This window comes from Monodelphis domestica, chromosome 6 (assembly GCF_027887165.1).
Source record: "Monodelphis domestica isolate mMonDom1 chromosome 6, mMonDom1.pri, whole genome shotgun sequence".
Taxonomy (NCBI): domain Eukaryota; kingdom Metazoa; phylum Chordata; class Mammalia; order Didelphimorphia; family Didelphidae; genus Monodelphis; species Monodelphis domestica.
Window position 1 is genome coordinate 283270717 of NC_077232.1, and position 14004 is coordinate 283284720.

The 14004-nt window shown below is 35.1% G+C and overlaps 1 protein-coding gene across 12 annotated transcripts in view; it reads left to right on the forward strand.

Moving 5' to 3' along the window:
- The window catches only part of BMPR1B (bone morphogenetic protein receptor type 1B), a 519978-nt gene that overhangs the window by 462885 nt on the left and 43089 nt on the right, over window positions 1–14004 (forward strand). For all 12 annotated transcript variants that reach the window (XM_056803301.1, XM_007495714.3, XM_056803304.1 and 9 more), the window contains 3 exons: window positions 140–299; window positions 11760–11862; window positions 12437–12539. In XM_056803301.1, the coding sequence (XP_056659279.1) occupies window positions 140–299; window positions 11760–11862; window positions 12437–12539 (366 nt within the window). The remainder of the gene's footprint in view (window positions 1–139; window positions 300–11759; window positions 11863–12436; window positions 12540–14004) is intronic.

A 14004-nucleotide genomic window follows, 5' to 3' on the forward strand; every position in this document is an offset into this window, starting at 1 on the left:
AAAATGAATACTTAACAGATTGCTTTTACAAAGTTATACACCATAAGCTTCATCTCTTTTTTATATTTTGATAGATACCACTGGAAGATCTCCTGAAATTTAAAAAAATCTATATCTATATATTGCTCTTCCTTTATAGCTAATTTCCTTGACAATATGCTTTTGAGAAGTTCGGGAAAATTGAATGTGGACAACAAGAAGGAAGATGGTGTGATCACAGCCCCCACCCCTCGGCCAAAGGTTTTGCAATGCAAGTGCCACCATCACTGTCCTGAAGACTCTGTCAACAATATTTGCAGGTTGGTGCTTCAAGTCTTTCATATATAGTTGTTTAGCAGGAATAGAGGCTGTAAAGTAGGATAGATCATAGATTTGGGAGTCTGAGGATGTGGATTAAACTCGTGCCACAGTTGCTGTGGGACCTTGGGCAAGCTATTTAACCCTCCTAGGCCTCAGTTTCTTCATCTGTAAAATGAAGGATTTAAATTAGACCTCTCCAGTCTTCTTCTTTCTCTAAATATTTGATCCTCTTTTTCTGTTACAAATACAAATAAGAGAAACTTGCATGTTTCTGTGAGATTTATGATTGATTATTTGTTTTAAAATAGAAAATCCTCTACAGGATTTAAAAATTTACCTGCACTACTTCAATTTTTATCTGTATAATTCACAGTCAGAATTTTGGAAAGCATAACTTGAAAGTTATATTCATTGCATCAGAAATATTATACTTTTGGCCTTGAAAGTCTAAAATTATTTACCTGTGTACTGAAATTACTCTTTGACTCTTCAGGTGAATGAATCACATGTCACATGACAGATCTAAAGTAGAAAATATTTTAATTTTTGTGCTGTTCAGAGTTTTTATCTGGCCCATTTCAATCCAAGGCCACTTAAATTCATCAGCTATCAGTTACTGCCAGAATTTTCAATACTGCTTAACTCTTTTACTGAAGTTGAAATTGAAGTTGAAGTTGAAGTCCTGAAATGCATTGTATTCTGACATCCTTCTTGGCTCTCTCATCATTCAAAAACAAAATTCTTGCAGTACAAACTAAACATATTTAGATCCCCCTCAACAGAAATCACTTTTTTTCCTAAGTAATTATTCACTAAAAGAAGATTCAATGCATTTCATTTATTTTAACACTTTGCTATGCTGACATATCATTTTAGAGTATCAGTTCTTAACTTTTGGGGTATAATCTACCCCATCCTAAAGATTAAGTTACATCTTAAAGCCATCTTATAATCAAGTTATTTTAGAAAGTGCACAGGCTTTTCATTATTCCCTATCTCATTTTGTAAGTTCTCTATTTCCTTTCAATTATAATCTCTTACCAAGTACCTTATTTTACCTTGAGTTCTTTTTTATTCTTTTCCTATCAGAAAGTCTTTCTGTTCTTTAAATTCAGTGCACATTTCTTAGTTGTCAACTTAAATCTTTCATATATATATGTATGAATTCCTTTATGTTGCTAAGTGGTAATGTAATATTTGTTTGCATATATGTTCCTGAAGTTTAGTTAGTAACTACATTTAGGTTATTTACATCAGATGAAATTAAGTTTTGTCTACATCTTGCGATTTAGTGAATTTTTAAAAATATATTTTTATTAATCTGTCATTCATTAGGATTTCTTCTACCTCTTCCCTTTCCTCTTTTAAGAATTATATCCTAGGGTAGCATCTGGGTAGCTTAGTGGATTGAGAGCCAGGCCTAGAGATGGGAGGTTCTGGGTTCAAATCTGGTCTCAGACACTTTCCAGTTGTGTGACCCTGGGCAAGTCACTTAACCCCCATTGCCTAGCCTTACCACTCTTTCTGCCTTTTATCCAATACACATTATTGATTCCTAGGCGGAGGGTAAGGGTTTAAAAAAATGATACCCCAAATATAACAAATATTTTTAAATAAATAATAGAAAAAATAAAGAGAACAAAAAATAAAAAACTTATCAATGATTAAAAACTCTGAAAATATATGTAAAGTTGAATATCCAAAGACCTCCAACCTCTGAAAAAGAATTGAAGAGCATGTATCTTTTCCAGTCTTTTCTTTTGTGTCCTACCTTTTTATATAATTTCATAACATTAACTTTTTATTGTTCATTCTTCTTTCCATTTACTTTATTGTGATCAATTTTGTTTATTGTTTTCTTCATCATCTTTACTTAACTTTTACCCTGATCATATTAATTTTCCATGCTTTTCTGTATTAATGTTCTTCATTTATTAAAGCTCAATTACGTCATTATAGAATAATTTGTATTACTATTCCTAAGTTATTGGGCAGAGTCTACTTTGCTTCCTAATTGTTAGCTTTTATATGTTCTATGAACATTTTGGTATAAATGAGAATTTTAGTATCTTTAGATCCTTAGGAGAAGAACAATCCATGGCATAGAATGTAGTAGAAATTTAATAAGTACTTGTTGATTGATCAGCAATTTCTTTATACAGAACCCTTTACTACCTATTACTGGGATAGACAGTAAAAATACAACAGAGTCCTTATCTTTATAGATCTTATATGATAAGTAGCTTTTTTTTGATTAATTAGGTCAAGGGAGGGGTCTTTGTCTAGTTATAAAGTAGAGTTAAAACAATCTTAGTTTTAGATGGATTGAGTGAGGCAAGGAATTGAAGTAGAAAAATGAATTAGAAGATAATATTGAGAAAATGGAAATAAAAATCCATCAGTAACCATGTTTTAAATGCCTAATGTACCAAGCACCATTCTAAGTGTTGAGCATACAAAAAGAGGCAAAGGGTAGCCCCTGCCCTCAAGGAGTTTATAATCTAATGGGGGAGACAATATTTAAATAAACATTCAACAGGAAGTATATGGGATAAATAGGAAATAATTAACATTGGGAAGACAGTGGAATTAAGAGGGGATGGGCAAGGCTTCCTGTAGAAGGTTGGATTTTAGTTGGGATTTAAATAGAAAGGTAATCAGAGAAAAAGAAAATGATGGGAGACAATCAAAGAAAATACTGTGATCTGTGAAAAGGATTGTCTTATGTTAGTTGAATGGCCTAGAGATGATAAAAGTATACATGTTTGGGAGTAAAGTGTAAGAACACTGGAAATTTGATGGAGGCTAGGCTATAAAGGCTTTGAATGCCAAAGAAAGCATTTTATATTTGCATCTGGAAATACTTGGATCCATTGTCATGCATTTAATGGCAATTGGATTGGAATGGGGAAGAGGCTTGAGGCAGGTATACTCTCCTATAGGCTATTGCATTAATCGGGCTGTGTGATAATGATAATCCTGCAGTAGAGAGGTGTCAATATTAGAAGAAAGGAGGGGGCATCTATGAGGATTGTTGCAAAGATGAAATCTATCAGCCTTGGTAGCAGATTGGATATGGAGAGTGTTGAGAAATAGTCAGGAATGCAGGATAACTTTTAAGTTTGTTAGCCAATGGGATGGGAAAGATAAATTATATTTTGGACAATTTGAGTTGAAGGGAATTACTGGACATTTAGTTTGAGATATCTGAAAGGCAGTTGGCGATGTGAAATTGTTGGGCAGCAGAGAGTTTGAGTCAGAAATGGTAGATTTGAGAATCATCAGCGTAGAGATGATAATTAAATCCATTGGTACTGATCAGATCACCAAATGAAATAATATAGAGAGGAGAAAAGGGTCCTGGACAGATCCCTTAGAGATATCCTTAATTAGAGGATGAGATCTTGGAAAGGATCCAGCAAAGGAATTGTATTTAGGAAGACAACCAAAAAATTAGCGAGAAAAAGGTGCTAACAATGTTGAAGCCAGTAGAAAGGTTAAATAAATGAGGTTTTAAGAAAGAGTATTGCATTTTTCAGATAAGAAATCATTAATAACTTTGTTAAAAGCAGTTTTTGTGGTATGATAAAAAACCAGATTGTAAGGGTTTAAGAGGCAAGTTGGAGGAGAGAAAGCCAAGGCATCTATTATAAATGGTCCTTTCAAGTTTATCTATGAAAGGTAAAAGAGATATGGGAGGAGAAAGCAGGTATAGAAGGATCAATTGAGGATTTTTTTTTCAGATTAGGGAAGAGATGGTCATATGTAACTATAGGAAATGATCTAGTAGGCAAGTGGAAACTGAAAATAAGTGAATAAGTAATTATGACAGAGTGGGCAATCTGTTGGAGGAAATTAGAAAGAATGAGATCACTTAAACAAGCAAAAGGATTAACCCTGGTAAAGAGTGAGACTCTTTCATCATGTAAGACAGGAAGATGCAGTTACATGGGTGATGATATGATAAAGAAGAGAGGAAAGGGAGTTCATGGTAAATAGCTTCAATTTATTTTCACATCAAGTAAGTTTTCTTTTTAAAAAATGAATTTGTTGTTAATTAATTTAGAATATTTTTCCATGGTAACATGATTCATGTTCTTTACTTCTCTCCCTCTCCCTTTTTGGAGCCAATGAGAAATTCCACTGGGTTTTACATATATCATTGATCGAAACCTATTTCCATATTATTACTATTTGCAATAGTGTAATCATTTAAAGTCAACATCCCCAATCATATTTCCATCAAACTATGTGATCAATTATATGTTTTTCTTCTGCATTTCTACTCCCCCAGTTCTTCCTCTGAATGTGGATAGCGACTTTCTCATCAGTTCCTCACTTCTCATAAGTCCCCACTCCTCTACTAGCAGCAATGCAATGATCTAGGACTATTATTTCATTGCTGCTAGTAGAGAAGTCCATTTCATTCGATAGTACCACAGTGTATCAGTCTCTGTGTACAATGTTCTTTTGGTTCTGCTCCTCTCACTCTGTATCAATTCCTGGAGGTCATTCCAGTTCCCATGGAATTTCTCCACTTTATTATTTCTTTGAGTACAATAGTATTCTATAACCAACATATATTACAGTTTGTTCAGCCACTCCCCAATTGATGGCATCCCCTCATTTTCCATTTTTTTGCCACCACAAAGAGTGTGGCTATAAATATTTTGTGCAAGTATTTCCCCTATTATCTATTTGTGGTACAAACCCATCAGTGGTAGGACTGGATCAAAGCACAGCGAGTTGTCTTCTAATAAGAAGGGGGCTTCATTGGAGGTTTGAAGAAGTACAGCAGAGACAGTGGAAAGGGTAGGATAATGAGTTGATAAAGAGCTATGTTGGAAGATTGCTTTGCATCAATGTGAATCCAGATGAGGTTGTGTAACATATATTTTTATCAGACCCATTTAGAATAGTTGCATGATTTTTTTCAGCAGCACATGTGGAGGAGCAAAAACAACAAATGTTGTATGTGATCCCAGGCTTAGGCCTTGCCAGGCATACTTGTTGATATTGTAAAGGGTATCAAGATTAAAGAGAATTAGATAGTGTACTACTGTAATATTTATTGTGAAAGGAAATGGAGGATTGGAAAAATGGGGAATAATGGGAGGTTTGTATGGGGTATTGAGGAGTTGAGGAGAGAGAGGGAATATTGCTTGATGAGACAATGGAGGGAGATGCCCCCTGCTGAGAGGAAGCAGCAGGGGTCCAAAAAGGACTGTTTGTCCTGAATGACTGAATTGAAGTTCAGCTCCCTCTATGACCAGAAAAGATAGTACACTTATCTGACTGCAAATTCAAATAATATAAAGTTTAATAACCAGTTGGAACTGGAGTTTTTTCCTCAGCTTTAGAGTTGAGGCCAGGTCCCGAGTCTGTCGGAGGGTTCTCCCACTCCTGTCTACTCTATATCAGTCCTGCTTTGTCTAATTCATAATATTAACAGTAGACAGAAAGTAAACAAGAACATTTCTGACCTTCAGAAGAGATTGGGCCAAAATCTTCGTGCTGAACCAAGAAGAGGCATGCCCCTCCAGACTGGCTGAACAAGTTCCTCTCTCCTCCAACACCAGGCAGCAAGTCCCACCTGGCAGGCAGGAAGTGCTAGTCACAAGACCCAACTTCCACTCCCAGTTTCCCCTTCCCCCACCAACTGCTAGTCTAGATTCCTTTTCGCACTATTGAGTTGGTTCACCAAGGTGTCAAGATAGGAAGAAGATGACTGGGTTGCTAGTGGAAATGTGATGACATGGGCGAAAATAGTGGGATGTTGGGATTTGAGGTCAAAATATGCATGATGAGCAAAGTATTAGTATGTAAGGGAAGGCAGAGGGAAAACTTCAAGCCAATATATTATGATTGGATAAGAATTTCCATATTCTTTGTGGTAGAGTTGGTACTTTGTTGGTTGATGGTTATATATATCTTGAAATATTAAAAAATTCATGCTCTAGTTAGTATTTCAAGTATCTGTGATTTCACAGATTCACCACCTGTGAATACATATCACAGCCATTTTATAATTTCTCCTTAAATTTTCAGCGACTGAAGAATTTATCAACTCAGGTCAATGTGTATTTGAGTCACTCTGTATTTGTTCTTGCTGGGCCAATCTACCTTCAATGCAAGATTGATCGTAGAAGTCAGAACTTATACTTTTGCAATATCAGGGTTCCTCTATGATAAGTCTTCAGAGGAGAATATTAATGAAGGGAGATCTTTAAAAACTATTTAAACCAAGAAAGTGTTGGTGGGAAAAATCAAGAATCATCATAGTGTGTAACCAACCCCCTAACAGTATTAAAAGTAACATCCTTAAATTCATCATTACTAGGATATTTGGGCAATTTTCATTTCATATGATTTGGGAACAAATTAGATATATTTCATTCAATTTTAGGCTTTAGGGAGGAACTTTTATATACTAATATCTAATTCTAATATCTAGTATTAAAATACTAACACCAAAAACTGAGGCCTGAGAATTCCTTCACATAAATCTTCATTAAGATCTATATACTTACTCATTGATGCACTTACTCAACAATTCTTGTGAATAATTGATTTTTGTGTCTTACAGGTATAAATCAGTGGTGGCCTTTTAGATTATTCACAGAGAAGATATGTACTTAAAATTAACAATAATTAGTATATGAAACCAAAATAAGTGAACAATCACAGGTGGTAAAATTGAAAGAGTTTCATAAGAGTCCTTGCAAAGGTTATGTTAACCCTGAACCTGCTGAAATTTTAATCCTTCTGCTGAGTGTGGTCTTGTGAGTTTCCAAACAGGTGTTCGTGACACAAGGTCTCAGATTCTTTAAAGGCACACACATTGTTCTCATTTGTTAGCACGTCTTACATTGCATGATGAAATCATAACAGTCTCTCTGCTTTGTTCCACTGGTACTCAGTTCTTTGTAGTATTGAATTTTCATTTGTTTTTCCAGTGCCCCATTTTTTGTTAATACCAGTCAAACTCTGAGTATAGCGTGTTCTTCTTTTAGATCTTGGGATTTACTCATTGAAGCTATATATAGATACATAGATGGGGGGGAAGAAAAAGAGAGAGAGAGAGAGAGAGAGAGAGAGAGAGAGAGAGAGAGAGAGAGAGAGAGAGAGAGAGAGAGAGAGAGAGAGAGAGAGAGAGAGAGAGAGAGAGAGAGAGAGAGAGAGAGAGAGGGAGGGAGAGAGGGAGGGAGAGAGGGAGAGAGAGGAGAGAGATACACATGTATAGATACATGCATGTTTATGTGTATCTATACATTTGCATTTACTGTGTATATATCTGTTTCATTTGTCAAAGCTATTGTTTAGAATTCTCTTTTTTTTTAGAATTCTCTTCTTGACACTAAATTTTATTGAATAATCACAGTCAGAATGACAAATGAGTATAGGTCACCTTTAAACTAATTTTAAAAAGAAATCAAAATTAACATCCAAATAGAATATAATATTTAGATGCTGGTGTCATTTTTGTTTCCCTGAAAGGTAGTAGAAAGACCTGATACTCTTGAACAATCTTGAACCAGTAGGATAGGTATAACATCTCTCATAAGAAGTGGCCCTTTGCCAGGAAAGACTTCTCCTTAAACAGCTGTAGAGGTTTGGGATTTTGACTTTCTATTTCTGATATTTATTAAATGTCTTGGTCAAATCACCGTTTTCATTCTAGTAGATAATTAATTGTGTGGTAGCATCATTCCAAAAATAAGGTCCTGTGGTGTTTGTGTTCTCATTATCAGATCTCATTCTTTGGCAAGATATCTTGCTTTGTGGGAGGCAGAATATTGGCCCTCTGCTTGCAGTTTCTGTCTTACATGCTGGTGCAACAATGTTTTCTGTAGCATAACAGGATGTTTCATTGTGGATATACACTAGTACTCATTTACACTGTACTGTTTTCATGATGCTATTTTAAAAGTCAGACCTGCAAAGTAAACATGTAGTTTTATTTTTGCATTTTAGATCAATTGAATTTAATTTCAAAACCTCATCATATCATAGAGTTATGATTAGTTTGTATGGCCAGTGCTAAACTGTCAAAAATCAGTTCTTTGAGCTATTTCCCTCATGGAGATGATTTTCTATTTCCTCAGTGTTAAATTTAGTGAAGGCTAGCAGAGGAGAGTTTTGAGGTCATATTGATTACCTATTCAAAGACTGACTTTTTGATTCGTTAAAAAGAAAACTTGAAAGTGTCTAAAATGCCTAATGATAGAATTAACTGAGAAAAAGTCTCCAATTCAACAAATATTTATCTAACGGTCAAGTACTCTGGTCTTGTTGTCTCCTTGTCTACCTTTGAAGTATAGATAAAACCTTTGCTACCAGCAAATGTGGCTTTTTAAAAGTTCTAAGTCCTAGGGGGCAGCTGAGTGGCTTAGTGGATTTGAGAGCCAGGCCCAGAGAAAGGAGATCCGGGGTTCAAATTTGACCTCAGACACTTCCTAGCTGTGTCTAATTCTGGGCAAGTCGCTTAACCTGCATTACTTAGCCCTTACTGCTCTTCTGTCTTGGATCCAATATCTGGTATTCATTCCAAGATGAAAGGTAAGTGTTTTTTTTTTTTAAGTACTTAGTCCTCTCTTTGGAGCATATAGGGCAGTGATGGCAAACCATTTGGAGACAGAGTGCCATGCCCCACCCCCTAGACCAAGAGCCATGCCTTTTCCCCCCACCAGAGAATGAGTGGTGTGCTGCATATCACCCCTCAAACCACCCCTTTACCCCCACACAGGAGAGGGAGGAAGTGGTCCCATTGGGCTGCTGGGCAGAATGGTGGTGGATGTGAGAAATGCCCTCAGGTGTGGTGAAGATGGGGAGGGGAGGAACTCTGCCCAACTCCCTCTTGTCTTTCTAGGAATGAACACTTTGGGGGATGGGGGGACCTGTGTGCCCACAGACCTGTCTCTTTGCATGCCATCTTTAGCACCTGTGTCATAGGTTCACCATCACTGATATAAGAAAAAGTAAGAATAATGGTTTCTTTTATTTATACACCTTCTTGAGAGAATTGCTGTGACCAAAAGGATAATGAACCATTCTTAAAGCCAAGATAACCTGACTTCTGATCTTACTTCTGACACATATTGTTGCTGGGACCCTAGACAAGAATTTTTTTTTAACTTTACCTTCCATCTTGGAGTCAATACTGTGTATTGGCTCCAAGGCAGAAGAGTGGTAAGGGCTAGGCAATGGGGGTCAAGTGACTTGCCCAGGGTCAACAGCTGGGAAGTGTCTGAGGCCAGATTTGAACCTAGGACCTCCTGTCTCTAGGCCTGGCTCTTAATCCACTGAGCTACCCAGCTGCCCCCAAGAAATTTTATTACAGAGAAAGTGCTAATGTTCATTAGTAATTGAAATTATCAATCCAGTCCCATCCCGATTCCAATACTATATGCCTTCTAGAATGATACAACTTTTATAATCTCCAATATGGTCATTTTTATAATCCATTTTAGTGCTAATTAATGTTCACACTATATTGATATTTTCAGACTATGTTATACTCACACACTCTCTGCTAAGGTGGGTGCAATAGATAGAACATAAGCCCCTAGAGTCAAGAAGATATGAATTTAAATCTGGCTTCAGATACTTATTTGCTGTTTGACCATGATTTGTATGACCATGTGATGACCATGACCATGACCAATTGAAATGACTTAACAGTAAGTGTGTGTGTGTGTAAGTGTAATATTTGCTTATTCCTGTATAAACTCCAGGTTAGAGAATGAGGATGATTACTTCTCATACTTATTGTCAAATTAGGCTGTTTCTTTCCATGTACGAAACTATGCATCCTATGCAAATTTTGGGTGTGCACATGGCATCAGAAAGACCGGTCTTTAACTATACTAGCTGTTTATTAAACTAAGCCTCTTAAACGGCCAGTGCCCTAGGCAAATCGTTAGAACAAGAAGTGTTGCAATTCTACATAGGAGAGGTTATTTCCACTTTACAAGCTTGATATCCTGGTGAAAGAATAAATCCTGTCACCTGATGAATGACCACTTCAATTGAAAATTCTTAATACCTTGAAAAGAAATAGGAAATCCGGAAAGTAGTTTTTATTTTCGTTATAAGTATTCCGTCATTTTCTTGCATTCTTTAATTTTAATTGCTTTTTTATATTGCATGGAATCAGCATTGAAGCCTCTAACAGAATTTACAATGTAGGTTGCAAGCAGAGGCAATTGTTCTGCCCAACAATCTTTGTGAATTTGACTTTGGCTTTGCAAAGACATTTATCACTGGCATCATCAAGCCATCTGTTAGGATGTTTGAAATATTCTGTTTTAGTACTTATAAACTGAAGTATTACAGATCACTTTAGGTTTGCAAGCCAAGTAAACAATCATAAAGCCTGTTGATGGTAACTCAAGGGCTAAGGAACAACAGAATGTCGCTATCAGCAATATGAAAAAAGACAAATCATAGCTAATAGCATTTCACAGTGTCCTTTCTGTACATTAAACTTTCAAGTCTACTGCCATGTCCATCTTTAGGCACTATATGCATGTGCAGATGGAATGGTGTAGAGCTCTTACATTTCTCAGAATGCAATAGAACTGCTTTTTGGTTTTAAAATCTGATGTGTTTTTTGTTATACATATTTGTATTCTGCTCTTTTCAACAAACAAGAAATGTGGTGTGTTTATAAAGAAAAGCAAATAGTTGACTTTCTTTTCCCTTTTAGTCCTAGGATGACACTTTGCCCATCATTGTGTCTCCACTGTTCTAAACCCCTACACTCTTTTGAGGACTAATTTTCTACTATTCAAGCACTGGCTGCTACAACAGAGCCAGTTATTCTCTTGTCAAGTGGCAAGACTTCTTCAAAGAACTAATTACCTATGAAGAAATTATTTCAGAAAATTTTCTATAACTATCTCCTTTTCAAAACTGAGGGCACTCCAACATTTTTCTGTAGGAGTGTGTGTATATGCTTTGTGATAGGCACTGGGAGAAAATAAAAATCACCAAAAAGCTAAAAATCTAATAATAAAAGATTGCTCAGATAGGAAAGTAGTGGTCAGCAGAAGCAGTTTTGGCTGGGGAAGTCAGAGCTATTACAAAGGAACCATATGGACAGTGTTGTCCCTTTACAGTAGCAAGGCTGGTATTGATTTTAGTAATATTCCCAGAGTATGAGATGGAAATAAGGGAGTACACTGAGAAGATGGCAAGATGCTCACCGAGACCTTGGTTTCTTTCTAGTTTTATGACTTTATGGAATTCAAATCACAGATGACCTGGGATGAGTATACGTGTGTGTATGTTCTCATGTTAGAGAGATACAGAGACAGAAGATGAGGTTGTGCTTGCTTGGTATGGTGAAATGGTCTTAGTTGGTAGTTAAATAAGTAAGAAACATTTCTTTTCCCATTCTGCAGCACACATTAGTCACCTCATGTAGACACTTTTATTTTTTCCTTTCTGATTTTTAGCACAGATGGCTACTGTTTCACTATGATAGAAGAAGATGATTCTGGTATGCCTGTGGTCACTTCTGGATGTCTAGGACTAGAGGGCTCAGACTTTCAGTGCCGGGTAAGGGAACACATTGATTCTACTTGAGTTATTTTATTACTATATCTATGATTTAATCATCCAAATCACAAGCAAAAGAAGCAAGAAAATCTCATCTGCCTGTATGTTAAAAATAAATGGTTAGAAATTAATCTACATTCTTAGTCATTTTCTGCTTTCACAAATAGATATTCCTATTACTTTCAGTAGAATGAACCCCTTTTGCTCATTTATTTTTTTTTAATTTCTATTCTATTTTGGTTAAATGTATTTTGTCAAAAATTTTCCTGAAGTTTCTACTAGGTGAGTTAGGTAACTCAAGCTAAATCTAGTCACCCCAAATAGATCATAAACGAATAACTATAGTAACCTATGGAAAAAAAAGGGAAAACTTCACCAGAATATTTAATCCCTATCAAAAGCTATAGTTGTTATTACTTATAAATGATCATTGTAGTCCAATATCCAATTAATTTATTTGCATAATATATAAATGACTGAAAGTACTTGTTCAAGTTGGAAATTGAAGTTAATTCTTGGAGTTTTGAAGGAAAATATTATTTAATGCTTATATCTATATTGGATTCTATTATAGGACACTCCCATCTCTCACCAAAGGAGGTCAATTGAATGTTGCACAGAACGGAATGAATGCAATAAAGACCTTCACCCTACACTGCCTCCATTGAAAAATCGAGGTAAGAAGGAAGAGAGATTCTACATATTGAACATACATATTGACATATCTACATATTGAAGAAAACAAGTACCAAAAAAATGAAACCTACAGATGCAAACGTGCCAGTACTTTATTTCATTGTCATGAGTAAGAAATAGAAAAATTAAGTGGCAAAGCTATTGTCATGTAGGTATATTCAACTCATAAATAACATTTTACTTACACATTTCTATGGGTTTTCCCATTTCTCCAAGCTTATTCTATATTACTTTAAAAAGATTTCATAGAAAGTTGAATTTTAAAGAGATAGTGCATAGTGTTTTTTTAATTCATCAACATTTATTTTTCTCATTTCCACCACCATTGAGATACAAGTTAAAAAAAAAAACAAAAACTCATGACAGATATACAATCTCTGTGCAAAATAAATTCTTACATTGACCATATCTAAAAATGTATGTTTCATTCTGCATTTTAAATACATCATTTCTCTTCCAGGAGTCAAATAAATAATTTCCTAAAGGATCTGCTATGGTTAAAAGAGAGGAAAAGAATAATTCATAATAAAATAAAAATTTTGATACATTTCAAAAAAGATTTGAAGAAATTAATTTTAATAAAATAATGAAACATCATGGTAATGTATAGCAGTTATACTGAAGTATAAACTGTAAGTAATTACAGAGATAAACACCAAATCAGTGATCAGGGATAATTCACAATTTCTTCTACCCTTTATCAGAATTCTACCAAAAATAAGTTGTCCATTACCCTATGATTTGCAAATTTGCTCAACTCTTACTTAACTGGTGTGAACAATTTTTGGTATCATTTCTGTACATCAGAAAGGAAAATTCTGTGCAATTTAGCAAACACATTAGGGCCCCAGTATATACAAATTATGTAACATTTTCATAAGAAAACAAATTCATCGAAAAGCATACTTATACATCAGTATTTTTTTTTATATTCTCTCCTTTTGGTTGTGTGGAAGGTATATAGTATAAAATCTAAGTTTTTGTTTTACTTTTTTGCCAGACATGTGAATTGGTCCTTCAGTATTCTCAGAATTGTTCTGTGTACCACATAGTTCTTACATATATATATGTTCTAATCTTGTGCATTCACGTTTATTTATTTTTGTACTGTTACTTCCTCGATAAACTCATCTTAGGTTACTATAGTAGAAAGGGAAAAGAGTTTGGAAAACAATAGCAACAACTCAGATTTCTTCCATCTTTCTACATTTTGTTATGCTTGTTCTAGTGTTATCTTTAAGTACTTTGGATAGTCTTCTTTAGTGTTGCCCTTTTTCTATTGCTAACCCTTATCTTTTTTTTTTTTTGGTTGAAGCAACTTTCAGATTGCCAATATGATAAAGAAGGAAATAGATTATGTTATAGGTTCTCTTGATATATAGGCACCAAAAGGAGACAATACAGGATTTTGGGGGTGGAGGGGACTTATCACAGTTAGTATAGAGC